The sequence below is a fragment of the Takifugu flavidus genome, chromosome 12 (assembly GCF_003711565.1).
Source record: "Takifugu flavidus isolate HTHZ2018 chromosome 12, ASM371156v2, whole genome shotgun sequence".
In the NCBI taxonomy this organism is placed as follows: domain Eukaryota; kingdom Metazoa; phylum Chordata; class Actinopteri; order Tetraodontiformes; family Tetraodontidae; genus Takifugu; species Takifugu flavidus.
In genome coordinates this window covers 2,470,624-2,496,768 of record NC_079531.1, presented here as the reverse complement: position 1 = coordinate 2,496,768, position 26,145 = coordinate 2,470,624, and the positions used below count along the sequence as shown (strand labels likewise).

The 26,145-nt window shown below is 43.4% G+C and overlaps 4 protein-coding genes across 19 annotated transcripts in view; 3 read left to right on the top strand and 1 right to left on the bottom strand.

Moving 5' to 3' along the window:
* The first annotated feature begins 1,064 nt into the window (after window positions 1–1,064).
* opa3 (outer mitochondrial membrane lipid metabolism regulator OPA3) lies at window positions 1,065–2,410 on the top strand. Its single transcript, XM_057049034.1, has 2 exons — window positions 1,065–1,236; window positions 1,816–2,410. The coding sequence occupies exons 1-2, from the start codon at window positions 1,095–1,097 to the stop codon at window positions 2,142–2,144; spliced, it is 471 nt and encodes a 156-aa protein (XP_056905014.1). The 5' UTR covers window positions 1,065–1,094; the 3' UTR covers window positions 2,145–2,410.
* Window positions 2,411–2,936: 526 nt separating this feature from the next.
* Window positions 2,937–12,533, top strand: LOC130534587 (heterogeneous nuclear ribonucleoprotein U-like protein 1). Of its 2 annotated transcripts, none has more exons than XM_057048893.1 (16): window positions 2,937–3,054; window positions 3,517–3,766; window positions 4,127–4,636; window positions 4,833–5,049; window positions 5,264–5,337; window positions 5,553–5,692; window positions 5,880–5,979; window positions 6,070–6,182; window positions 6,305–6,571; window positions 6,688–6,810; window positions 8,122–8,250; window positions 9,650–9,818; window positions 10,558–10,821; window positions 10,922–11,064; window positions 11,163–11,372; window positions 11,579–12,533. In XM_057048893.1, the coding sequence occupies exons 2-16, from the start codon at window positions 3,547–3,549 to the stop codon at window positions 11,693–11,695; spliced, it is 2,796 nt and encodes a 931-aa protein (XP_056904873.1). In that variant the 5' UTR covers window positions 2,937–3,054; window positions 3,517–3,546; the 3' UTR covers window positions 11,696–12,533. The 2 variants fall into 2 exon arrangements, with proteins under 2 accessions (XP_056904873.1, XP_056904872.1); XM_057048892.1 differs by having other exon boundaries at window positions 10,558–10,825; window positions 10,920–11,064.
* A 318-nt stretch (window positions 12,534–12,851) lies between these two features.
* rasgrp4 (RAS guanyl releasing protein 4) lies at window positions 12,852–21,613 on the bottom strand. Of its 5 annotated transcripts, none has more exons than XM_057048910.1 (17): window positions 21,163–21,604; window positions 18,125–18,267; window positions 17,564–17,675; window positions 17,319–17,381; window positions 17,098–17,229; window positions 16,845–16,986; window positions 16,368–16,541; window positions 16,164–16,280; window positions 15,805–16,080; window positions 15,633–15,713; window positions 15,283–15,387; window positions 15,044–15,153; window positions 14,761–14,911; window positions 14,642–14,672; window positions 14,421–14,552; window positions 14,126–14,328; window positions 12,852–14,031 (listed from the first exon to the last, which is right to left on the bottom strand). In XM_057048910.1, the coding sequence occupies exons 1-17, from the start codon at window positions 21,177–21,179 to the stop codon at window positions 13,921–13,923; spliced, it is 2,100 nt and encodes a 699-aa protein (XP_056904890.1). In that variant the 5' UTR covers window positions 21,180–21,604; the 3' UTR covers window positions 12,852–13,920. The 5 variants fall into 5 exon arrangements, 4 of the variants coding, with proteins under 4 accessions (XP_056904890.1, XP_056904889.1, XP_056904892.1 ...); XM_057048909.1 differs by having other exon boundaries at window positions 14,636–14,672; window positions 21,163–21,603; XR_008952925.1 differs by lacking the exon at window positions 14,642–14,672 and having other exon boundaries at window positions 14,761–14,961; window positions 21,163–21,612.
* Window positions 21,614–22,677: 1,064 nt separating this feature from the next.
* The window catches only part of ryr1b (ryanodine receptor 1b (skeletal)), a 40,305-nt gene continuing 36,837 nt past the window's right edge, over window positions 22,678–26,145 (top strand). For all 11 annotated transcript variants that reach the window (XM_057048854.1, XM_057048853.1, XM_057048852.1 and 8 more), the window contains exons 1-2: window positions 22,678–22,850; window positions 24,314–24,389. In XM_057048854.1, coding sequence (XP_056904834.1) covers window positions 24,342–24,389 — 48 coding nt within the window. In that variant the 5' untranslated portion in view covers window positions 22,678–22,850; window positions 24,314–24,341. The remainder of the gene's footprint in view (window positions 22,851–24,313; window positions 24,390–26,145) is intronic.

Below are 26,145 nucleotides of genomic sequence, written 5' to 3'. Positions count from 1 at the left end.
AATGTTTCAACCTAAAATAGACATGTTAAATACTAATGAAGGAAGGTCAGGAATGCAGCTTTGGTTACATGTAATTCTTGAGTAACTGTATCAGTAAAAGTGTGTAACTTGCTTTCTGTTTAGAGCCCAATTAATGATGAAGAGAACATAAACACACTGAGGGATTAACTGTTATGTCTGTGAGAAGAGAAGGGCTAATTTTATACTTTTCAGACAAAATGGACTGGGAAGCATACACATATTTGCATCACTGTGGTGTGGGAGTCCTGTAGATGTGTTTATATTATGTTTATAGTCACATTTGCCTGTGTTGAGATGGTAAAGCAATCATGGCATTGTAAATATGTATTCATGTACCAGTTGTAATCATAATCATTGTGTGTACTTTATCATATTGCTTAAAAGGGTGTTGGCTGCAAATACGAAACAAAAAGTGGTTGAAATTGTTGGGAGTCATGTGAGATTATGAGTCCTTGAGGGACATCTGAGGAATAAGAGCAAATATGGGAAAAGAGGGTATACACAAAGAGTTGTATTGGAGGAAAAAGCCAACCCCCAGGTTGTGGTACACAAGGCAAGAGCCCAGAAGCAACTTCTGGAAGTTATTTCAGCACAGTTATAAATAAAAATCACACACATCACACAATTTCTTATTGAGAAAGCAATATATATAAATTTTTGGTCGCAATATCCCTTTTGGGGTCACGAGATGTGTGCTACATATAAGATGTAATATATTTTTCTAAATCACACTTAAAGATGAAAAAAATATGTGATTTCCATTTATGAATGTAGAATTTGGCCACAAATAAAATCGGGTTTATGAGGGCGGAGAGAATCAACGTAATAATTTGTCATAAAATAAACGAACATGTCAGACGTTATTGCTGCTATATCATTACAAACTATATGGGTGAGAAAACACTTGTGTGTTTGTGCACTATTTTAAATTGAGAAGAACACACGTTCGCACGCATAGTGCAGACTTGCGTGCACAACTACCGGTGAAAAACAAAAACACCCCTCTGGCGTCTGCTCACGAGCCGAGGGAACTTTGATACGTCATTACGCACACTCAACGTACTTCCGCCAAGATGGTGGTCGGTGCCTTCCCTATCGCTAAGCTTCTCTATCTCGGTGTGAGGCAGCTGAGCAAGCCTGTCGCCAACCGAATAAAAGCCACAGCTCGGACAAGCGAATTCTTTAAAAATTACGTCTGTTTACCGCCAGCTCAGCGTAAGTATCGCCTGGCATTCAGCTGAGAATGACCGCTAGATTTCAGTGTCAGACATCAGGCGGAAGTCTACAGTGAGGACGGCACAGCGACAACCAATCACATTGTACTAGTCGTTCTCGCGCAACCTATCAGCGTTGGTTGTTTATTCTGTTAACCAATAGCAGGTAGAAATATCTGAAAGGGGAGGGGCTTGTTTGTCATTGAATTGTCTGTGCGAAACCTTTGCTTTCGGATAATAATGTAATTTTTTTTTAGAATCTTGAATATAATTTGAAAACAAGACAATACACGAGCAGCATAATGTTTCTCTCAGAATCAAATCGGTAATAGAATAAAAATATGCAGCACATTCACGAGTAAAATGAGTGTGTATATTAACTCATTACTTCGAAATACTTTGTTCTTATCTGTCCTCTGGGAACAGCAGTAAAGTGCCACCTCTTCCCCTGAATAATAAGCACTAAATGGATAAATAACCTTTGTATTTGGGTAACAGAGGAATTATTGTGTGTGTGTTTATATAATGTATTTAATTATGTATATAATATAAACATATTTGTGTATTTGTGACCCTACAGTTTACCATTGGATAGAGATGAGAACAAAAATGAAGATCATGGGCCTGCGGGGTTCCACCATTAAGCCTCTAAATGAGGATGCAGCTGCAGAGCTTGGTGCAGAATTGCTAGGAGAAACAATCATCTTTCTTATTGGCGGTGGATGTATGATACTGGAATACGCCAGACAGAGTGTAAACTCTCGACGCAAAGAAGAAGAGCTCAACGAGACCATTATTAGCTTACAAACTGAAATAGCAGAGCTCAAGCTAACCACAGAGACTCACGATGCTCAGTTAAGGGAGTTCAACAGAGTGCTGCTGTCCTTCCCTGTCCCTCAGAAAAAGTGATATCATGTTTTGGTATGTGAAATGCCCTGATTTTGGATTTGTGTGCACAAACAAGATGTTGCACCGTATCTTGTGTAAGTTGATTGCAAAAGGGCGTAACCATATCAGTCCACCATGCCATTTGGTGCATTCATTATCTCATGATTTGAGCACCATGTGTAACGGGTTGTTGCTATGACATTCATAGAATACTTCTATGTTTAGTCTTCAATGCTCATTGTAGTGATAATTGTAAATAAATAAACATTCACTAATATATTTCAAAATGTCCATTGAATAACCACTTTTATAAATTCCCAAAAGAGTGATTTGTCTTAATTGGTGAGTACGTGGTACTCATGAATGAGTAACATTTACAAATGTCAGCTAAGACATCACCAAACAATCCAAGAATATTTTTTATTTGCAGTCATTTGTAAGGTATGTTTGACGTGTGGAAGACAATATTAACCCACTGATGAAGTTGAATTAAAACTGTTTTTCTAATCGAATCATAAGTAATGATGACGACGACCTGGAGCGATGGCAGTAAGATGGATTTCCTTATACGATAAATTTAAACGTTCGGAATTGTCCGTGAGTGGTTTTGTGCTATGACTGCCACCTACTGGACAATGTGGTTTATTGCCTTTGATTTTTTTGGAGGGAAAGTTCTCCCATCTTTTTTTCAACAGATACGTCTAAATTCCTAACACTCCTTCAATTCACGGCACATTCAATTCAATACAAAGTTCCCGATCTTGGTTAAAAAAAAAAAAACCTTGCAAAACTCGCGACTTAAAAATTAACATAAACAAAACTTGAGGTAACTTCCGGTGGCGTGCGCTACCCACGATCGACCCTAGGGGGCAGCACTCTGTCCGAGTTCACCTTCTGTTACGACTGACCCGCGCAACTCGAGTGAGAGGAGGTAGGCCTCGGTTTTATTTTGGCTATATTCTCCACCGCAAACCAAACGAAAACAACTTGAGCATAAATGTTAAACATGTTAACGTCCGTAGCTTCGTATTAGTTAAGTTTAATTTACATGTTTACATCTGTAGTCTGGCGTCGTAGCTTTCACGCAAGGCTAAGAACGGCGAAGTTAGCCATGTAGCTACAGTTCTAAGTTAATGGCGATTATTCCAGTTTTATCATAGCTGTGAAAAATCATTCATGCACATTTGCGATAGCTGTTGTGTCCGGATTTATGTAGTGTACGAGCATTTAATCAACCTTTCGAAAATTTGGACATTTGACTGTAAATCCCCCAGCGTTGCCTTACCAGCTAATAAGCTACGGTTGCTAGTTTGGTTAAGCTATCTGTCTTTAAAGCGAAAGCTGTTGTTATGATGTCTTATTGTAATTGAATCGTCTGCTTTTGTGTTTATAGCTAAAATAAAGACAACAGATTAAGAACACAATGAGTGTTGACGTAAAGAAACTGAAAGTAAATGAATTAAAAGAGGAGCTCCATCGCCGCGGCCTGGAAACGAAAGGCCTGAAGGCGGACCTAGTGGTGAGGCTGAAAGCTGCTCTGGAGGCTGAAGCTCAGGCTGATGTCCCACAACAAGCAGAGCCCAAAGATGAATACGAGGAAGCCCAAGACATCGACAGTGGAGGGGACGCGGAAGAGCAGCAAGGTGAGAGCTTTTTCCAATTCAGCTTTTTATTCCTACATTGATCTAACATTGCGTTTCGACCATTGCAGAGTCTAGTTCTGATTCTGATCATAAATATCTGATAAAATATACTTGTAAATTTACAGTAATAATTACGGTTTTTTTTGTAATAGCTTACATCTGCACTGTAGTTTAATCTACCAAACATAGCTAAAGTAAAGATTTAGCATCACTGTAGTTAAGTTTCATTTGCTACTATGAAAAAGTTGCCTTAAGTTTGAAATAATTCCTGGTAAAACTGTCATGGACACTGTGCATACTTTATGTTTTCATATTTTATGGTGATTCCAAACTATAAACATAGAACTTTGTCATTTTCAGATGCAGCTGAAGATGATGGGGAAGGTTATGTTCCTCAAGAAGTAGAAGCAGAAGATGCTGAGGACAGGGAGGAAATGGAGGACAGGGAGGAAATGGAGGACAGGGAGGAATTAGAGGACAAGGAAGAATTAGAGGACAAGGAAGAATTAGAGGACAAGGAAGAATTAGAGGACAGGGAAGACATAGAGGACAGGGAAGACATAGAGGACAGGGAAGACATAGAGGACAGGGAAGACATAGAGGACAGGGAAGACATAGAGGACAGGGAGGAAGCAGAGGACAGGGAAGAAGCAGAGGAAAGGGAAGAAGCAGAGAAAAGGGAAGGAGGAAAAGATTCAAGTGTTTACTATGAAGACGACCTTTATGAAAGCCGCGTGGCTGCAGACCCAGGACCCAGCATGCCTGACTTCACAGCAGACGATGATATATCCAGAGATGATAAATCTGATGTGCCTGAGGATGAGAGCAAGCCTGAACCAGCTACAGATATAGTCACTGACATCAAAGAAGGTGAGTGTTTAAAAGTTGAGTTTATCATGCATGCCAGATATGTATTTGGCTGCATTTTGTATAGAAAAGTTGATGTCAAACATTTTGATATTTCTCCCGAGTTCTGTGACAGTGTTGAAAAGTTGGTAATGTTTTAACATCACTTGTACAGTTGGAGGACTGTTTCCTGACTCTTACTATATACTTTTTCTTTTAGAAATGAAAGTCGAGATCAAAAAAGAAGAGGAGCCTGAAACTGCTGACCAGCAGCAGCAGGAGGACAATCACAATTCTGAACATCCCAGTGGGCGCGAAGACACGGCTCATTCGGATCATGTCAAGGCGGAGGGTGATAAAGGTGGACACTACAGCCGCAAGAGACCATATGAGGAGAATAGAAGCTACAGCTACTATGAACACCGGGAGGAAAAGAGGTAATCCGGTCATGATTTGATTGTTGTTGATTGTTGTTTTAATCAGATCAGTTTTACATTGACTGCTAAACATACCTCTGCAATTTCTACTATATTTAGATTATACACATTGCAAAGTTGCATTAACTGCATTTCAACACTGCATACCTCGATATCTGTCAGCTATAGATGATTGTTTGACAAACTGTAAAGCCACTGTCGTGTCATTTTCCAGATCCCGAACACCACAGCCCCCTGCTGAGGACGAGGAAGAGAATATAGACGACAGTCTTGTGACGATTGATACGTGTAAGTGCAACGGCTAAATTTATGATGATTGCTGTGGCCTATGCAAATCTCCTGTATCATGAGTCAGCAGAAAAAAAGGTTAGATGAGGGTTAGAGTTCATCTGTTCTGAAATTATACATGTCCTAGCAAACATGTGTGATTTGTTAAGCATTCTCTGTTACTTCTGCTTGTACACTGCTGTTGATTTATAATTTTATTTTTATTTTTTCTCCAGACAATTGTGACTTGCATTTTAAAGTGTCCCGAGACCGTTACAGCGGGTATCCACTGACGCTGGAAGGATTTGCGTACCTGTGGGCTGGGGCACGGGCAACACACGGCGTCATCCAGGGCCGTGTCTGTTATGAGATGAAGGTAATTAATGTGTTGTTATGTGTGTATATCTGTAAACACTTGTTGACACTGTATTATTGCGTTAGCGTACCCATTTATCTTCTCTCTTTTGCCCACACTGAGCTAGAGGACTTAATGCTTGTTTAACAAAACACATTTTATTTACTACCAATTAAAACCTCCTTTTTTGTTTCACCTGAACTTTCAGATCAATGAAGAAATCCCTGTGAAGCATCTACCCAGCAGTGAGCCAGATCCCCACGTGGTCCGAATTGGATGGTCAATTAACCACAGCAGCACTCAGCTTGGTGGGTGGAGCCGTCCTTATCTAATTTGAGGTATAACTTCACTGCTTTGGGCTAATTTTAGCCCTTGTATTTTATTTTTACCTGCTTTAGGTGAGGAGGCCTTCTCCTTTGGATATGGAGGAACAGGGAAGAAGTCCGAAAACTGCAAGTTCAGCGACTTTGGTGAGAAGTTTGGTGAAAATGATGTCATCGGCTGTTACATTGTAAGTACTAGAAGCCTTTATACTTTATAAATAGCAATATCAGGATCTTCTGGATGTGTTGTCAGTGCTGCGGTCACAAGCTCACTCAAAAAGACATTCTTGCTTGGTCACCATCATTTCAGGACTTTGAAAGCGGCGAAGAGGTAGAGATGGGCTATTCGAAAAATGGTGTGTCGTTGGGTGTGGCTTTCCGGACAACCAAGGAGGCACTGGCAGGCCGAGCTCTGTTCCCTCATGTCTTGGTGAAGAACTGCGCTGTCGAGTTTAACTTCGGACAGAAGTCGCAGCCATACTTTCCCCCTCCAGAGGGATACACGTATATTCACAATCTGGAGATGGAGGACAAAATTCGAGGCACTAAAGGGCCTGCGACCAAATCTGAATGCGAGGTAGGGTGGCACTTTATAATGGCTAAATGTTCACCATAAAAAAAGAATCCTAATCATTTTAACGGAATTGTGATAGAGTACAGATCAAGATCCTTGTTTCTCTTCACTTGTGTCAGATCCTTATGATGGTTGGCCTTCCCGCCTGTGGAAAGACCACATGGGCTGTGAAGCACGCAGAGGAAAATCCTGAGAAGAAGTACAACATCTTGGGCACAAATGCCATCATGGACAAAATGAAGGTTGGTTTTGGGGATCACTTTCACATCACTCCACAGTTTTGCCTGCAGGGTAACTAGAAATTGTGTTGTGCCCACAAGTTGGTATTGTTTAAATGCTAGAACTGAAGACTCCATTGTGCTTAAGACTGTTGTGTTTTGTGCCGGAGCATAATTGTGTTGTTTGCAACAATTCCTACCCAGTCACAATACTAAGCTTTTGACTATTATGTTTGGATTTTTAAACGTCCTCCCTGGCTAACACACATTCAGTAGCTATAAGCCAGCAGATTCTGAAGGTCCCCAAAAACATATCAAAAGGTCTAAAAACATGACCTGTTCATTCAGTGGTGCAGATGTCTTTAAATATGCAGCCCTTCTGGATAGCTAATAAACCATGTATAATATTTCTAAAATGACCTATATTATATTGAATTTACATTGAAGTTCAAGCTAATGTTTTACAAAGTAGGCCTAGTTTGAGCCTGCTTTTAAAAGGACAATGTGGCTAGATAAAGCAAAAGAAAGAATTCCTGTTTAATGGGCACGCTTCATGCTGGGCTTCAAACAATTACATGGCGCTTTCCAGAAACTGCTCATGAAAAGGTTCACCAGGTGGAGTTAGTGCTACTGTGCAGAGGGAAAGGGGAACTGGGTGCTGAGGACAACATCAACTATACAGTACATTTGGATCTCAGAGAAGGAACACGATGACGTTCTCACTGAAAAGCTGCCAGTCATAAAGGGAACCATGAAAATTCATCACATTGTGTCTCTCACACCCCCACAAGCTCAACAACTACAACTCCAAACACAGAGAAGACAGCCACTAGCTCACAAAATGCTACTCCAGCTAGATGGAAGAGGAAAAAGCCCTCCCCATCAGCTTAAAAAGTACAACACCACCACTAAGACCTAGTTGGATGGCACGCCGCTCATAGGTGCGGCTGTTAAAATAGTGGATGGACAGCAGATAATGGGCAAACACTCATTTAGATGGCCGCCAACCCTAAATGGGATCATCTGTTCTGCATCAACCAACCTGAGCCATCAACACGTGATAAAGCAAAATATCTGATTCAGAAACCTTGCAGTAGTCGTTTCTGGCCAACAGCATGTCGTTCCACGTAACAATCGTGCTTTTTGAGTTGAGGATACGATGTCACCTTTAAATAGCCACAACAATAGACATTTTCCAATCCTTTACCAATACCCCGGGAGGACATTTTCAAGCCACGATCCACTGAATAATCCCATTCTTAAAACACACTTTTGACTTGTTTAAGTAGTCATTTTCACCCAGCTGACTTAAGGATCTCTGCTGTGTGCTCGTAGGTGATGGGACTGCGTCGCCAGAGGAACTACGCAGGCCGCTGGGATATTCTGATTCAGCAGGCCACCCAGTGTCTGAACAGGCTGATCGAGATCGCCGCCCGCAAAAGACGCAACTACATCCTAGATCAGGTACTGCCCTCTAACCCATAGTCTGTGCTTTGCTCACCACAGTCAGTCAATGTGCCCTGCTCAACACTCTCTCTAATGGACTATTTATTTATCTTTCAGGAGACTATTATAGCGTAGAAGAAGCATTGATCATCTACTTGTCATTTGCTTTTCATGTATTGTAAAAGACTATGATTAATGGCTCTCATAACTGAAGGAATATTTTATGTTTTCATCTCAGCAGATTTGCAATTGCTATTTCGTGTCAGACTACAGTATTGTTTGTCTTGTGGATTTTGAAAATGTACAAGTAAACCATGACTTTGTAAAGATGTTGAGAAACAAGTAAGCTCTGACTGGTGAGTAAGAAAAATAACTTCCGTTGCTAATTTAATAAGACAATAAGCGCAATAGCTTTTTTAAAAAAAGCTATTTTTACTTGAGATACATGGAACTTTTGAGTGTGTTTGTTAATAAATTGCCCCTTAAGGTAAGTAAACTAACAGCTTTTAAATTTCCAGACTCACTTGCTTATGGAGTTTAAAAGGTAGGTAGGTCTGATGGTGGGCTGGCTTTTCTATGGACACTGTGAGTATTGTCAGGTAGGTTATATCTGTCTGTTTTGTCTTGGGGGACAAGATCTCCGATGATCAGGTAAGCCGAGGTAAGTGGGGAACCGTTACAGTAGTTGGTGATTTATTTAAATGCGTTTTTTAGATATTACAGTAATATATGAAGAGCCTTAGATCAGGCATTTGAGGCATTAAATTACCTCTCTGGGGTCAAAAGATTTGTTTTCACCACTAGTTAAGCGTAAAACCGCAATATCAAATCAGAATAATCACAAATTAAAACGACTTTATTTTGGTTTGACTGCGTTGTAAGCTAGAGTGAAAAGCTCAGAAAAATGCTGCAAAAACGTGTGAGCCAAAAGGTTTTCTTATCAAGGCAAATCAGGGTTTTTTTGCGTCACCTGATATTTAGCGAACTCCAGATTTGCACAATTAAATGCACAGCAGGACGACTTCATTAACAATACAATTTTATGAAAATCAATCAGTACAAATATGCAGTTTTACTCCACCTCGGTTTTAACTCCGGTTGAGGCAGTCACATCGTCTGCGAGATAATAAAGTTTGATAACCGCTAAAGTCTCGACTTCTGTTTAAATAATTGGTAGATAGTGTCATATTTTCGGGCGTGTAAATACATAAGATCTATCAGCAGTCCCGGTGTATCCACATCCACGGATGGGAAGGTAAGTGTGGAGTGATGAGAGGCCATTAGATCCTGAGAAAAAGCATAGACTGACATCCGAGCCAAAGCTCTCTCACTTCATCATTGCAGGGTTCCAGTGGGAAGCCATTACAAGTAAACAATAACAAACAAGCTTCTACTTCTTTCTTGTCACCATTGCTAGACAAATGTATATGGATCAGCAAGGAGACGAAAAATGCGTCCTTTTGAAGGTTTTCAACGCAAGGCTATTGTAATTTTTCCCACGGACGAGGATTTAAAAGAACGAACATTAAAGCAAACCAATGAGCAGGGGAAGGATGTGCCCGATCATGCTGTTTTAGAAATGAAAGGTAGGAACGCTGTGGAAACGACAAATAAAACACCAGATCTACTTTTTTACTTTTCTATGTGTTGTCTCTAAAATCAAACTTGGAAGAAGCCCCCCCTCCCCCCTCCCCTCCCCCCATTATAGACTTTGACCAGAAATCAGACCTGGATTTTTTTTTATTTAAAGTCCACATAAGTTTTCTTTTATTTTTTTGCCTTTTATCAGCCACTTGCCATTCAGCCTACTTCTGGCGCACTGCAAACTGAGACTGAGGCCTCATTGCCCCATCCTATAGTTCAGTAAACATTGCCCAATCCGATTCCTGGAAGGGAAATTTCTAAATGGCAAACTTACGAGCAGTCACATGTTCCAGATGTTGGAAGTGAACTTGTAACAACCTTACATCAGCTGTCTTTGGTTTGCAGTGTTGGTTCCTCCTTTCACCTGCCTTGTAGTTCTTTTTTGTCCCCCTCCTTACCTCTCCTGAACTCTTCTTGTCTGCTTTAAGAAATTTTCCTCCATGTTCACCTGGAGGTCATGTTTAGTCCCTTCACCCTGCCATTTGCTTCCATCTATCTGCTTTTAATTTCTGATTGTTCTGGTCTCTATGTGAGAGTAACTAGGTTTCCTTTGTCCTCCGGTGGTGTGACTGCTCTGGTCTTCACTACACCCCCCCCACCCCTCTCTTTCTCTCTTTCCATCCGACTATTGCTGGATGGGTGTATCTCTGCTTCCCGTGGTTACCTCTATCTCTCCTGAAGCCAACTTCACTCTCCCCGAAACCTGTGACTTCCTGGAGGCCGTGACCTTCGCCGAGCTGCAACACGACAATGCCGAGAATCTGCTGAAGCAGTACAATGAGGAGGGTCGTAAGGCCGGTCCACCTCCCGATAAGCGCTACGACAACAGACAGGGTGGTTTCCGGGGTCGCGGTGGTGGTAGCTACCAGCGGTATGACAACCGCGACTACTCCCGCGGCGGCTACCAGAGCCGAAGTGGAGACGGAGGGAGTGGATACAGAGGAGGTAACTAAAGCAAAATGAGAGTTTCTTCAAGTGTTGCTTGTGAGTTAGAGATGGGTGAAAAAATAACTCTTGCGTCCTGAAAAAAATCTTTCACCCACAGGCCGTGGCAGTTACAACCAGAGTCGCTGGGGCAACAGCTATCGCGATGGAGGTTCCGACTCACGCAGTGGGTATAGTCGTAACCAGCAATCGGGAGGAAGCTACAATCGGCCAGTTCCTTACAACAAGGGAGCATACAACCAGGTCCTTCATCTTGATATTACTGTATAAATATAAAGACCTGTAACCATCATTGTGTGACCGTGCTCTATATTCTCTTGCACCTCTGGCTCCCCCCACAGAGCTACGGCCAGAACTACGGCCAAGGATACAATCAGGGCAGCTACAACAACCAGAACTACTATAGCAACTACAATCAGTACCCTGGATACAGCCAGAGCTATAGCCAGACCCCTGCCTCTGGACAGACGTACAACCACCACCAGCAACAGCCTGCACAGCAGCAGCAGCAGCCACAACAGCCTCAAAGCTACAACCAGCAATATCAGCAGGTGTGTTGACTTTATTTAGAATTTCACCACTAGGTGTCACATGTGAGTACGTTAAGTTGTTGGCTCCAAGTGTATGACCAGACCTACAGATCCCCCACACTAACTCTATTAATACCAATAAATAATAGCAACCCCTCAAAATCAGAGAGTTGTGCAGAAAAAAAGAGGGTTCAAGCCATATTAACTGTGTTTGTTTTTCTCTCCAGTATGCTCAGCAGTGGCAACAGTACTACCAGAATCAGAATCAGTGGAACCAGTATTACAGCCAGTATGGCAGCTACCCTGGACAGGGAAGCCAAGGCTCCTCTTCTGGTTCCCAGTAAACCGGTCCTGCATCCGTACCTGTGCTTCTTAGTCCCAAACACTCTGACCTCTGCAGCAAATTGATTTTGTATAAAGTCCCCAACCATAATCATCACCGTTGGTGATTCGACTGTCGCCTTTCGCTGGGACTGGCGAAAGGATGAATGGCTTTACAAGTAAAGGGTGTATGGGCCTTCATTCCTCACTAATCATTGTATACATAAAATGTATAGTTTGATGTCTTTTCATTTTATTTTCTACTGATTGAAGTCTTACGCTAGCCTGCACAGTGAGGTGGTAGAAGATAGGTATCAAAACATTTAATGAATATTATCTCTTATGCATTAAATGTGGATATCTATGCTCCACATTTGCTACAGTTTGAAAGTAATAACACAGTTTATGGTTGCGTCTTGCGAACAGATTAGGCAGGAAAAATACAGCAATGCCTGAATACTTATGCTAGTTTTCTGAATCTTAACAAAGATCAAATGCATGTTTTACCCTCATGGCCCTTTTGTCTTTTGCTTTATTTTTCAGTAACTAAGTGAGCACATTTTATTTTCCCCAATAGCTTTCAAACATGGAACATTTTTATGTGTTGATATTGTAGTATTTAAGCATTGATCCAGTCTTTGATTGAAAAGATTAGTTTGCCACTCTCAGGAGTTAATTGTGCATTTTCTTTTTTCTTTTTTCTTTTTTTTTTTATAATTTTGTGATTGGTGTTAAGTATAGTAGTGAATCCTGTTGTCCAACCCATTTTTTTCTACCAGATATTAAAAGAACAGATTGACCATTTATCCCAGCTGTGTTCTTGTCTTTATACAATAAATGCGCTTGTATACACCTCTAGAATTCTGCTTGACCTTCTTGACCTGACAAACACAAAATCCAAAACTTGACCATGGAACATAAAATTCAGATTCTGGAGCATGAAGTCTTCCCAGTCAGTCCTTCAAACTAATGTATTCATTTTGACAGGAAATGGTTTCCTAACATAAATTGAGTTAATACAGCATTGACTAAAAGTGCATCAGAGTTTCTAAAAGCTTTCAGATTCTGGACTAAAAGAATCTTTTTTTACCCCCACGTACCCCTGAGTGAAGATCCAAAGATAAAATATGGTAGCCTGCACATTGTCCTATGTTTGTCCTATACAGAATAAACATACTGTCACACATAAATATTTTAATGTCTTGATGCAATACACTTTTATTACATTTGTTGCAATAAAATAAATCTAATGGATGGATTCTTGCAAGTGAGGCCTGTTCAGTTTCTTGGCTGATGCTTAAGTACCATGAGTGGTGTGAAAACCACAGTTTGGGAACCAATGACTTGTATACCATGTGAAAGAAATGCAGCATAATAATAATAATATATGGCAAAGTCAACGCCATGTTACAGTTGGGTTCAGTCCAAAGTCCAATAACAGACACATGATCTGGTTCTGGGTGCTACACAGTGGCTGGTCAGTTTCAAGGCACATGACTAGGGAATTTCTGATCGATCTGATTTGTACCATGTCAAACACTGAGGGTTAATTAATGCTCAATATGAAACATCTTCTCTCGGCACATCTTGGTTTTATTACCCAAAGGCACGGACTTTATAATATCCAAAAAATTTGAATTGAACAGTTCACATAATGGTAATGACAGGAGGCAATAATACATCAGGACTGAACAGGTGTCCTGTTTCCGTCCAACGAGAAAAGGTTCTGGTTGGGTTTGATTTCACGAGGAATAACCGATCAGGAACTAAATCCCTACATCTAGAAAAATGGTGTCATCAAATAAATGGCAATGATAGGTAGAAGTATCCTGTAGCTGCCAAAGTCCAAGTGAAACAGACTTGTGTTGAGGTTAGTGTTACTCTCCTACCCGGCATTATGTGAACAAGCTTGAGAAAAGGCTCGATGTGTGTGTTTTCCCCAGACACTAGGGAGTGACCACAGGTTGAATCTCACTGTAGCACCAAAGAACCAAAGCACTTGCTCCTCAGTCAAGCTGCCGCCTCCATAAATGTCTGCAGGAAAACTGTTGAGTGAGGCCTAAATAAAAACAGCAAAACCAAATAAAAAAAAGTCACAACAATACCTAAACACACAAGAGTCCTCGTATAGTCTTAGAAAAGTCAAGAAACGGGGATCCCTTCAACTTTTGATCCACTGAGCTCTGTCAGAACTGTGGCACTCTGGGGGCTTTTTGTCCATTTGGGGAAATGTGTGAAGGGAAGGCGCTCAGTCCGGCTCCCTGCTCTTGTCTTTGTAGATGTGCAGCTCTTCGATCTTCTCCTGCAAGAAGGAAATGGGCATAGAGCAGCCACGGGTTCTGTGTGGCAGCGTGTTGACCTGGAACACAGAAAACGGGTTCAGCAGCTCCACAATGATCAGGGAAGACGTGGTTGGCATGTGTCGGATTTGGCTTCTGCTAGCAAGGTTTCACCTTTCTCTCAGGGGACGCGTGGGCATGATGGTTGTGGTGACTCCCTCTCTTGTCCTTTTTTTCAGGCGTCCACACTCCAGGGTCCGTCTGGGTGGAGCGATCCGACAGCGCGGCGTCGCCTGTGTTATTTTTCCACGTCGAGGTCCCTTTGCAGTTGTCCGTTTCGTTAATTTGAGGGAAAAAGAATGTCTCCTCCTCCGAACCTGACGGATTACAAAACAAACCAGCGTGCCCAGTTCAGAAATAATTCTGGCCCAGCGAACCAGACTTTGAGGATGATGGAGAACGGACGTACCGAAGCTGCTGCCCTTGGTCCTGGATTCGGACGCGGGGGTGCCCGGGCAGGACCCAGATGGGTTTTTCTGTTTCTTCAAGCATTCTGTTCCCACTTGATCTCGACAGTGCCTGTGACAGTTTATCCCACAGTCTGAGGAACAGACATGGATTAAAATTGTGAAGCCACTGATGTACGTATGATTATAGATGACATTATATGGACCGTTGCCCTACCCTTACAGTGGTAGCCCTGTTTGATCACTCCCCACAGCTACAAGTACAGATTTGATTCATGTGATTTAGGCTGATGAAGACTTTATTTATTAAGATTTTTTTTTAAAAGAAAGACTATCACTTACAAAGCCTCCGCAGGTGTAACAGAATGTAGGCCGTTTATACGTGGTTTCATGAAAGTTGTGTGCATCGTTGAAGTTGTAGCCCAGCTTGGCACATATCGACATTCCCCTGATGAAGTAAGAGGTGATTTCTTCACGACTGATTTGTCCCTCCCTGGGCAGGAAATGTTCCGAGACAGGGTGCAAAAATTAGTCAGCCGAGGCCTGGTGTAAACGGCACGGTTCACATTTTCACTGCTCGGTGCCTCATTCGGAGGCCTTTTTTTTACGCTTGGGGCTTCCTCACCTGTCAGTTTTACGAATGCAGAAGGAGAAGGGGAAGTTGGCAGCTATTTCTTCAAAGTCCTGCAGCGAAATGTAACCATCTTGGTTCTGGTCATAGTTTTTCATGATGGACTGCAGGGGGCAACAGAGCATTGGAGGAAAAGAAAAAACACACTGAGACCACTCGGGTTGGTTCTGCTTTAGGTGAAGGTGCAATGAGGAAGTGAAAAGCAGAGTTGTTTGCAGACATTAGAGACTCACATCCACCATCTGATTGACGTGTTTGGATATGGTGTCGGGGTCGTGCCTGGGGGTGACCCCCGAACCCCACTCTGCGACCACTGGAGGTTTGTCTTGAGCTGCAGGCTGTACAATGAGAGATGAAGAGATGATGCATGAGGGAAACAGGAAAAAAGAGCACACCCACCACATGACACGCTTCTCTAACGTACTGCACTTTGATGTGGCTCATTTTGAAATTATTCAGCCCCTAGTATGAGTGTTTGTTTTGACAATGTTACGCCCACAGACAGCAGAGCACAAGAACAGCTCTCCTTGTGTGAAACCAGGCTGTAACGACTGTGAACTTGAGAGTTGTGCGTCAGACTGACCTGGATCTTGGGGTTTTTGGGTTCCTTGGTGTATGACAGTTCGTAGATCTCATCTTCTGTGTAGTATAAGTCTAGGGAGAGCTGACGGATTAAAACGAGATGAAACAAAATCACGGTGAGATCATTGCCAATGATATCCATGCTGAAGGTCGTCGCTCAGATTCTGTCGTACTGTGAGGAGATGCAGAAGGTCTTTGTTGGCCTCGAAGGGAGGCGTGCAGCTGTGAATGGCCAGCAGATCGCTAATGTTGCTGTAAAGGTGCTGCAGCTTGCTCAGGTTAATCTTGTCCTCGCTGATGTAGTCAGGCAGGGCCTCATTGAGCGAGATCAGGTCCTTTAGGTGGACCCCGAGGATGGGCACCTTAAAGCCGCTGCATTCGTTGTAAACCCGTCTGTAGTTGACGTAGTTGCTGCGTGACGACAGCAGCTCCGTCAGCTCACTCAGGGCCTGAGATCGGGCGAAGAACGAAAAAACGGGTCACAATCTGACAAATGAGGCCACGCGCATAATTTGCGCTATGTATAAACTACCTTCGTGATGTCAGGGGGCAGCAGGTTAAAGGTGTCCTTGAGGCGTGAAATTGAGCTGTGACAGAGACCCCCCGTGACGGCCATTAGAGTGTTAAAGTTTTGCAGAGCTCGGAGTTTCTGTGGAGGGTAACAGCAGATGTCAGTCGGGGGTGGGGGGGGGCGAAGAAGGGCAGTTCCCTGCAGCCAAACCTGATAGTTATTCACCTGAGCCACATGGATGAACTTGGTGAAGACCTGGGCTCTCTGCTGGGCCGTGTGTCTGCTGAGGATCATCAGCTGGACCCACTGGGACACTCCGTTACACATCATGACCGACCGCTCCAGGGCGGGGTTTTCCCTCACCGAACCCTGCACCACGTAGCTGCGGTAGTCCGGGAACTGACCAATCAGATCGCACAGCTCAGACACACAACCGCTTGGGGTTCCTCCAAATCACTTTCTTTCTCGAGTGTAATTTATTTTAGTTTTACTTCTCATTTATTTGACTGTATGCGATACAGACAGCATTCCCTAATGTAAATCTCTGCCGTAAACACGTGCACACAACAGCTCGTGAAAAATCACGGGCAGCAATCGACGATGTTTAACAATTGCACAAGAACGAATGCACATTTTTATCACCATGAGAGGTCGAATGTTTCTGTGACAATCGGAGCAAATTCAGGTGTTTTTCCTACTTACCGAAATGCTACAGAAGTTCTTGAACTCCAGGTAGCTCAGGTGCTCCGCCATCTCATCTGACTCCATGTGGTCGAATATCAAAGACACCTTCCTCTTCTTCATGGAGGGGGATGGGGCCTGGTAGATATTCACATCTGGGCTTCTAGGAAAACAAAAACAGACCGTTCCGATCATACAAAATCTGTTGAAAGCTGCTGGAAATGTTGCCGAGTAATGGAGTTATAACTGGGAATCGGATCTAAAGCTGGCTCACAGGCAGGAGGTGTCGGTGAGGGGTGAGTTCGTCTCCTCTCCCTCTGATCGGACAAGAGCCCACAGGTCCTCTATGGTCTGCTCAAGGAGGGTGTTTGCCTCAAATACTGCTGGGAACTGGCTGATCCACTGCCTTGCCACAGAGCAGGACAGGAAAGCATGTTTACTTCCCACAAACAGAGCAGCAGAACCAGTTTTCTCTCACAACATGTCCTCACTCACCTAATAATGTGGCGGATCTGAGTCTGTCTCAAGTCCCTCTTGTCTGAGGGACAGTCCTTATAAGTAAGACAGCGTCAAGGACATGGAACCACATTAGCAAGGATCTATACTAAATCTGCTTCAACATATTGAGGGTAAAACAATGCCATGCCTGTTTCCTGAGCAGATTAAAGAACTTGGTCATGTGACTCCAGGCAAAGGACCAGAGAGACCAAACTATTAAACTGTGAGACAATTGAGGATATAAGGTGAGAAGTTTCTGAGCAAACATCTGCGATGGCACCACCCAACTGTGCATCATTAGGGCCATATGAACCAGGTGGGCCCCTTTGGGGCTGGAAAACCTCCCCTCGGAATCTGCAAACGCAGACAAGAATATCACACAAAAGTGTTCATTTGGAGAAAACCTGTATGACATAATATAGTCAGGTAATACATAACCAACCACCAGATGCACCAAAATATGTGCTAAATTGCTACGCTGAGCAGCTACTGTTATTTTTTTTTGATTAAATGGTAAAAAAGACGCGATTCATGGACTTTGTGAACGTGGTGGGGAAACGGTGAAGACAGGAATTTGTATAGTTAAGTGCTGCATGGAAATAACTAGCTGGCCTCTGTAGCCCAAAGGAACAAAGCTTGATTGTATGAGACTGGCCTTTGTCTCCCTCGCCCCCCCTCTGCTGGTTCCTCTCACCCCAAATACCCTCCTTTCCCTCCCTCATCCCTCATTTATATAACCTGGTTGTGATAAAGAGTAAAGGCACATGACATACTTTGGGAACATGAGCAACAAAGAGACTGACCAAAGCAGTTTAGACAGCGCTGTATGAGCTCATCCAGGCTGACAGCGCTGGTGCTGGGAGCAGAACTGGGGTTCTGCAGGGCCCGACTGATGTCCTGAGCACTGGGACATGTATACCTTCTTCGCTGGACCAGCTTGGACTTCCTGGCAGAGAAAAGAATGAGAGAGAAGCATAGATGACATAGAGAGACACAGAGTCAAACCTAGGGAGGATTCAGGCGGCCTAGAAACAAGCGAAGCAGCGTGTGGGGAGATAATGCAGGTCAGCCTCTGAGGAACCGCAGCTCCTCACATCTGATAAGTTGTCCTTGAGTGTAGCAAACATTTTACAGTAGCTACAAGGCTTTATGTGTTTCTCTTTTACCGACATTTTGTCCATTATCAGAAGGGAAGAAAACGTTTTATCCACATAAGAGTGTTCTCTTAAATGTTCCTGATAAGCGTCTCGGAGCCTTTAAAGAGTATTTGCAGTCATAAGATGCAAATATGCTTTCTTACATTTAACCGCAGGAGAGATGAGATGTCACTTCCACAGTAAATACAATCACCTCTTCCTTATAAGATCAGAAGCTTGTTTTCTAACAGTCGGCTGCATTGGTCTTTAATCCTCCCATTTCTACATGTAGAGTATTATCTTTTATTTATACTTTGGCAATAGCTGTTGCACCAAATGTTTCTGCTCCTGTTGTCAGGGTCCTGGGTGTGGTGATGAGCTGCCCATTACCAATCTGCTCAGTTTATAAGGCTGCACATGGCTGCCCTCCAACACCACATACGTCTGTATGCAGATACGCCACAGTGGGTGCCAGCACCAGAGCGTCGCCTGGGTTTTTACCTCCACAGTCAGGGGGCTCCTTTTTACAGTGCCTCCCTAAGAGAGCCAGTTACCCACTCACTTTCAGTGCTTATTTGTGCCCTGAGTCTCCTGCTGACTTTTTCATAAACTCACTTTTACTGACTTAAACACGCGACTCTTCAGTCTCCTGCATCTTGGGTGCTGCCCCGCGTTGGACAGCCTATTACACTTGTCCGAGGAAATGGTGTGTACCCTGTAAACAGCCTGTACCTTATGAAACCGTCTCGTGTGATAAAGCAGTTAAAGTGATGACACTACCAGGAAATGCTCTGAGTTCAGAGAAATTGGAAACAAGTTCCCTGAATGGCCAGATCTGCATCCTCTTCTCTTCACATAGTGTGTGCATATATTTTTCACACATCAACTGTGTATGTGTATATATTTGAAACCTAACTAAGCAGCCAGATTCCAAAGCTAATGCCATGTTTTTGCTTCTTGATATTAAATTTTGGAAATATTATGTTACTCTCTAGCATAAGACATATAAATGGCACAAATGGATTCCATATGAGTGGATGAAGGGCAGATGAGAGCCTCCAAACACCAGAGTGGATGTGATTTGATTTTTGCTTTACATTAAATCTATATTCACTTAGTCCCACTTACATTTATACACTTAGCTCATCAACAACCTCACTTTGCCTGTGTAAAAGGTAATTAATGAGTTAGGTGAAATGAAGTAATAGCATTAATGGTGTCGCACGTGGGGGACTTTTGAGCTTTCGTGTTTTCTGAAATGAGTATTTCACCTGCTTGCTGCCAAACAGAGAAACTCACGGGGAATATGATTAACGTCATGAAATTTGGCAGGGAAATTCCCACGGTGTACCAAAGGAAGAGTAATACATGCGTAGAAAGATATGAAGAAACTGTTGACGAATGCAGAAGGAGCAGGACTTCCAGGCAAATCTGATTTTGCATTCACTTGGGAAAAAAACCCAAAACATTGTATTTACCAGCCTGTATTCAATGGTACATCAGTGGAACTCGGTGCGTGTATCAATAACTTTATTTTAGGAAGTCCTTCCACACCTCCCCTTCCTCTCTGACTACTTCTTCACCCACAGTTTCCTCTTCCCTCATCCTTGTTCTATTCAATCCATTCAGGAAGCCGCTTCTCTTTCTTTTCTTTGGAAAATCCCCCTCTCACCCTTTCCCATCCATGTCAGGACTTCTGGCTGCAGATCCAGTTCCTCCCTCCCTCTTTTCCCTCTCTGCCTCTCACACTGGTGGGGGATATGCAAATTCCACTCTTTATTTCCTTAATTGATTAATTGAAGCCAGGACCCTTTGAAGGCCTTGTTTGTGTTCTGCTCTCTCTCTCTCTCTTCCCTCTCACAACCTGCATTTTTGTTCCGTCTGCCTCGAGAGGATCCATCTCCCGAAAAGAGCCCTTCATTGATTTGCTCCAACACTAAAGTCACAGTACAATCTACTGTAGCCACTATCAGAGACATCAGCCGTGTTCATAAAGTGTAATAAAACCAATGGCAAAACTGTAAATATTGCAGTAAAAAACATGATGGCACTCACACACACTATGAATTAGTCTGTTTAAGAGATGTGATCCATAAGATCTGAAGACCTGAATTGACATAAAGAGCAAATTGTGATTTTTCTCAAACAAGAATATCAGCTTTGAATCTCAGATTCTGCAACAATGCAATAATATACAATAAGAATATAAGAGATTATCTGAACGATCTGAGTTATTTTCTGTGCAAGCTGAACAGATTTCCATGGAAAGGTGAAAGGCGACTGCCAGTGCGCATGCACGGCTGTTGAATGTCAGACCAGGCTTGTGTGTAGTGTACACACATTATCTGTGATGTTGATATTCTTCACAGATATGCGGGTGTGTGTCTCTGTGTGTGCAACTTTTCCTTCAGTGCAGAACTGCCGTTCCTCTACACAGCAGGTTTTATAAAAAGTTAAACGCTCACACAAAAATATACACACACACACACAAACACACACACACACACACACCCATGTGCTTTTTCACCTAGCAGGAGCCTTTACACAAACCACAGTGCTTCTCATAACCTCACTATTCACACTACTGCTGCAGCACTTGAAGCTGTTTCTGCTGTTGATGACAAATAACACGCTTGCAAAGGAAACTTTGCTCTGAGTGGGTTCGAGGGCACCTGACTCTCAGTTCTAATGATCTTAAGGGTTACCTCTTAGTCTTGTTCATTGCAGAGCTCTTCTCCTCAGCAGCACCGCTCCTCCAGTGGTGATCCGAGCAGTCATCTGAGCAGGTCCCCAAGGCTCCGAGGCTGACCCTGCTCCTTCTCCTCTGTGTCCTCTGTGTGTGTTTGTGCCCCAGTCAACAGGATCAGGATGGAGAGCTGTGGGGGGCGAGAAGGACTCTCCTCCCAGTCCTCGACCAGACTGTCCTCCGCGCCAAAACCCTATTTGCCAAACCACAGCGTATATCAGTTAAGTCCCTTCTCTGCTGTGGAGATAACTATCAGCCTCGTTGGTTCCACCTGCGACGAAGCCTCAAATAAGCTCTGAAGTAGAGCTGGCAAAAGTCATTCACTTGTCCCTTCAACATAAACAAGTCTGCATCGTAAATGGAGGAACTGGCTCTGACAGATAGGGGAACTCACTCTAGTTTCTGTGTGTGTGCGTGTGTGTGTTTGTGTGTGCGTGCATGCATAAGGAGGAGGGGAGAGAGGAAAGAGTGATAGAGAGACCATGAGTGAGAAATAGAGTGAGAGAGTTGTGAACACTGCTGCCCATAGTGGAAGAACTGGGATTCGAGAGATAAACCTCCAACTATAAAACATCATCTCCCTCCAAAAAGGCCACAGATGAACGCCTTCTAATACCTCTACGTGGAGAAGAAATCACTGGACGTCTGATGGCATTCCTTATTCCTCGTTTCTATTCTCTAGTTGTTCCGCAGGGTTCTTCAGTGTATCATTTCTTGGGGTGTCAAGTGATTACACAGGAAGATAGTGTTTGTGCTTGTGAATGTGGCCGTGCAGCTGGACAGAGAGACTCAAAGGCATCCTTGTTTTAACGCTCCAGAAGGAAGAGATGAGCAGCTCAGGGGGACATAATATGCCCAAGTCTGCAGAGGTGGCTCCTTTGCTGCAGGAAGCTGGCGGGTTGGCAGAGAGTTGTGACATTCAGAGGCAGGGAAAGATCTATAGAGTAGGAATCGCGGAGTCTTCGCACGGAAAGTGCAAACGCACAGGCGCGCAGACAACACTGAAGGACTATCTCAAATGTATTTGCGTGTTTAATATTTCCTGTTCATGTGGTAACTTTACTGCAAGCTTATGAAAGCCTTCTATAAAACAGGAAGAGTTGTAATCAGATCAGCTGGTAAATCTAGATAAGTTCTGAAAAACATTTTAGTTGACGCCAATCACGCATGTAAAACAATTACGTTTTATTTATACTATTTTACCGTTAGACCGAAATGAAGCCAAAATGAAGTAGCGAGAACAATGAAATAAAGTCGGTAAAAATGAGAAAGGAAAGAAGGGTTAATTCGATGGCCTTAAACCACTTACCTCTTTTCCACCAAGATGCTTGAGTGGCTGTTTTAAAGCCGCTTCACCCTCTTGATAAAGTTTAAATAATTCTTATCTCATTATCGGGACTATGTCGCCACCTTCAGGAGCACCGTGGCCACTGCACCCACGGCCCAACACGCACCTCTCTTCCGAGTCCGAACTCAAACTCCCAGAGTTCACGTGGGTTCCGCTCCGACGGCGCATCACCTCCTCCTCCGACCCTCCTGTCCGTTTTACCTGCCTGGTGGAGTTGTCACCCCAAACATTGACTGGCAGCTGCTGTTGCAGGGGACGATGGGCGAGACAGGGAGCGACGGTAAATGGAGACAGGAGAGGTAAGGCTTTGGCAGAACGCGCACGGGCTGAAGGATGGTCACCGTTTCTGTGCATTTTTTCCAATTCAGGATTGTGGGTTTTCTGTCTGACGCTTCCCTGCTGCCTGTCATGACTAAGGATTGAGCAACCATGCATCTCCACAGTGCGTGCACAGAGAATGCATCCCACCCCATCCCAAGATGTCTATTTATTTATTTTTACTAGGCTGCAGATGTCTTTGTGTTTCCACTCTAGGGGAATTCTAATAAGAATCATAGATATCAATGATTTTTGGTAGCATTCTGTCAATTCTCTCTGACTGACATGAATAGCATTTTATGGTTAAAAAGTGCCTTTAGGATCTTAAAAAAAAAGAAAAAGATGTAGAGGTAATTAATTAATGAATAGAGATAATTGCCCAGAACTACCCTGGGTCTGCTGAAACAATTTGCAAACATGGATGCTAACATCAACATATTGTTAGATTATTTATTGTTCTACTTATGCACTGAATCCTAAAGTCTAACATATATATGTAGAATAAATGTGCACTGTGCGAGTGTAAAGACTTGGACAATGTGTCTTATTACTTTTATCTTGATTAGCATCCACTAGACTAAAATCTCAAGTCCAAGGTGGAGTTTTGCAGCAGTTTTCTGTAGTTTCACCTCTGCATATTTATTTACAGATGGAATATGGGGTCTTCTTCCCCCTTTTACTCCTCCTCATCTGTGTTTCAGAGCGTTTGACACCACACTGTTCTCTACCAGACTTTTTCAGAACATACACTTGCGCGTTGCTGCTGATCAGACAGTGCTGACCCCTTTTCTCAGTCCCGGGTTATCTGATCTAATGAACTATAATGGCTGTACATACAAAATGGGATTCAATACATGTCCTATATTTAAAAAAAACAAACACTTTGTGTGAATGTATATTTTTCCAGTGTCTGATGGACAGTTGTTTCATGCAATTGTGAAGATTTTTGATATACGAATCATTAACGGATGAGTCAACATTTTCATGGCCGCTAACAAATCGGAAGATTCAAAAATTTGCCAACTTTTGTAACCCCCCCATCCTGGTTTAATAGCCACAGGCGTGTGTGTGTGTGTGTGTTGTGTGTGTGTTTTGCTTTGGGGCAGTCTGTGAAGTCTATAAACAGTGGCACAGCAGGATGGGGGTCCTGCAGATTTGAAACAAGGTACCCTCCCTTCCCTATATGTCACCCCTCTGTGGCTGGGGGCTGAAAGGCTACGGGGGGGAGAGGATTTAGAGAGAGGCTCACCTTTCTGGTCACTCCCTCTCACAAGTCTGGGAGAGCCACAGGACTCATGTGGTCCTCCACACACCAGCACTGAGATAAAAACCCAGAGGGGGGTCCAGCGACCAGAAAATAGAGCTTTAGCGCGGGGGGGAAGCAGGACGGACGTCGTGATCCAAATCTCGATTAAATAATCAGAGGGATTTTTCTCTTCGCCAGTGGAGCCGCAAACGACCCTCGGTGAAGGATGGCAGAAGGGGGAGAGGGAGAGGAGGAGATTCAGTTCCTGCGAACGGTGAGTCCTGCTTACCTTCTCCTCCTGGGGAGGGCTGACCTGCACGGCGTGATGAAGAGTGGTGTCAAGTTCATGGAACGGGGGAAAAAAAACTCCAACTGAATTGGATGAAACCCTGATTTGAGTTCTTCCGTCTCCATTTCTGCAGTTCCAGCCAGCGCCAGGCCTGTTTTCTGCATACAGACTATTTTTGCGGTGCCCTTAATGTGCTGTGACCTGCTTATTAGTGGCTCTCTTGAAACTTGGTAATTGGCTTTCTCACGAGCAGAAATGTCTGGCTGATAACCTACATTATATATTTTACACTTATGAGAATACCTGCCCTCCGGATCTGTTTAATTTGATATCAGAATGTTCTGGAAATAAGCACAGGATGGTAAAAATGTGCATCTGTGGCTGTAAGTGCAGATAGACGGACAGCGGCTGGTGCATCTGTTAGCATCGTCATCTATTTATATCTGAGAAAAGTAGAGCCTGTCCGTGTGGGGTGAGGAAGCAGCGAGCTGCTCGGAGTTTGTAGGGGACAGCTGGGAAAAGGCTGTATGTCTTCCTTGAAGAATCTGGCCAGGGTATCGTGATATCCTTTTCAGTCTCAGTGAGCAGGGCAGAAGGCCGCAGCGATCAGCTGATCTCACACTTGCTTCTTGACCCAAGACAAATCTACAAACCCACCAATACATTTTATTCACAGTAGGGTCAGTCTGGACACTATAGTTCTTAATTTGGTCAAAGGGCATTAAGGAGATCCTGTCAATTATGGGTTTTTCTATTTAAAGGGGAGTATTGCATTTACTTCTCCGGTGTGCCAGAGAAGTTGTTCCTTATTTAGAATTTATTTAATTACCAGAGAATTTAAATAACACGAGCAGAACATATTAGTGGACAAGATTCACAGCGTCTGCGAGCCAACCAAAGCTGCTGCTTACAAAGCTATCAACAGTGTTTTTGCTCATGGATAGGGCTCGATCTGGATGAAAAGATTAGACAGCAGTCCCTCAAAAGGGCCACTCTGTAAATGATTAATGTCTGGGCTGCTTCAATGGGTTTATATCGGACACCAACTCTGTCTGGGTCAGGGGTTCAATAGTCCCCAGCGATACGGTACTAAAAATGAAAGTCCTGATGGCATTAGATCGTTATTGGGCCCATTGTGTGAGTCAGCTGTTTCTGCCAGCCGGGGTTTTCCCTGGGTTATATCGAAGGTGGGATGTGTTGCGCAGAGCGAACTGAAGCAGCTCCAACAGGAGCAGCGGACGCTTTTGGCTGATGTAATCTTTTTACTGTCATTCAAGCTGCCACGGAGGTCCACCTCCTGTGTGTCCATCTGTCCCCCCATCACTGACAGTGTGTCCTAGCAGACCACACGTACCACATACACCTCGCTGCACGTCACAGTTGCAGTTTACATTTAGAAATGGGTCTGTCTGTTTCACTGTAAAGGCAGGAGAGTTTCAATCAGGCAGTACAGTTATACAATTCTCTGCTGTTGATGGTAAAGGCTGTGTCATTGTTGTGTGACTCACACAGAGAAGTGAGTCTGAAGGGTATTCAAGTGTAACCGCAGCTTCTTTTTATAGTGTATCATTATAAGTGCACGCAATCTTGAGGGAGAAGCCAGAGGAATCAGTGCTCTATTTGAAGGAGCATCCTTTTGGGAGTGTGTGTGTGTGGTGTGTGTGTGTGTGTGTGTGTGTGTGTAGATTGTTGTCCAAGCATTCTAGTGTGAAAGAAAATCTGATCTGTTGATTTGGAGCTG

What these genes read in the sequence shown, in the direction of transcription:
- opa3 (XM_057049034.1), top strand. Translation starts at nt 1,095, where the DNA reads ATGGTGGTCGGTGCCTTCCCTATCGCTAAGCTTCTCTATCTCGGTGTG. An exon ending in CTGTTTACCGCCAGCTCAGC is followed by an intron (nt 1,237 to 1,815) that starts GTAAGTATCGCC and finishes GTGACCCTACAG; the next exon opens with TTTACCATTGGATAGAGATG.
- LOC130534587 (XM_057048892.1), top strand. Translation starts at nt 3,547, where the DNA reads ATGAGTGTTGACGTAAAGAAACTGAAAGTAAATGAATTAAAAGAGGAG. An exon ending in GAACACCGGGAGGAAAAGAG is followed by an intron (nt 5,050 to 5,263) that starts GTAATCCGGTCA and finishes GTCATTTTCCAG; the next exon opens with ATCCCGAACACCACAGCCCC. An exon ending in AGTGGATACAGAGGAGGTAA is followed by an intron (nt 10,826 to 10,919) that starts CTAAAGCAAAAT and finishes TCTTTCACCCAC; the next exon opens with AGGCCGTGGCAGTTACAACC.
- rasgrp4 (XM_057048909.1), bottom strand. An exon ending in GCTCAGAAACTTCTCACCTT is followed by an intron (nt 17,382 to 17,563) that starts ATATCCTCAATT and finishes ACGCTGTCTTAC; the next exon opens with TTATAAGGACTGTCCCTCAG. An exon ending in GACCAAGGGCAGCAGCTTCG is followed by an intron (nt 14,329 to 14,420) that starts GTACGTCCGTTC and finishes GTAATCCGTCAG; the next exon opens with GTTCGGAGGAGGAGACATTC.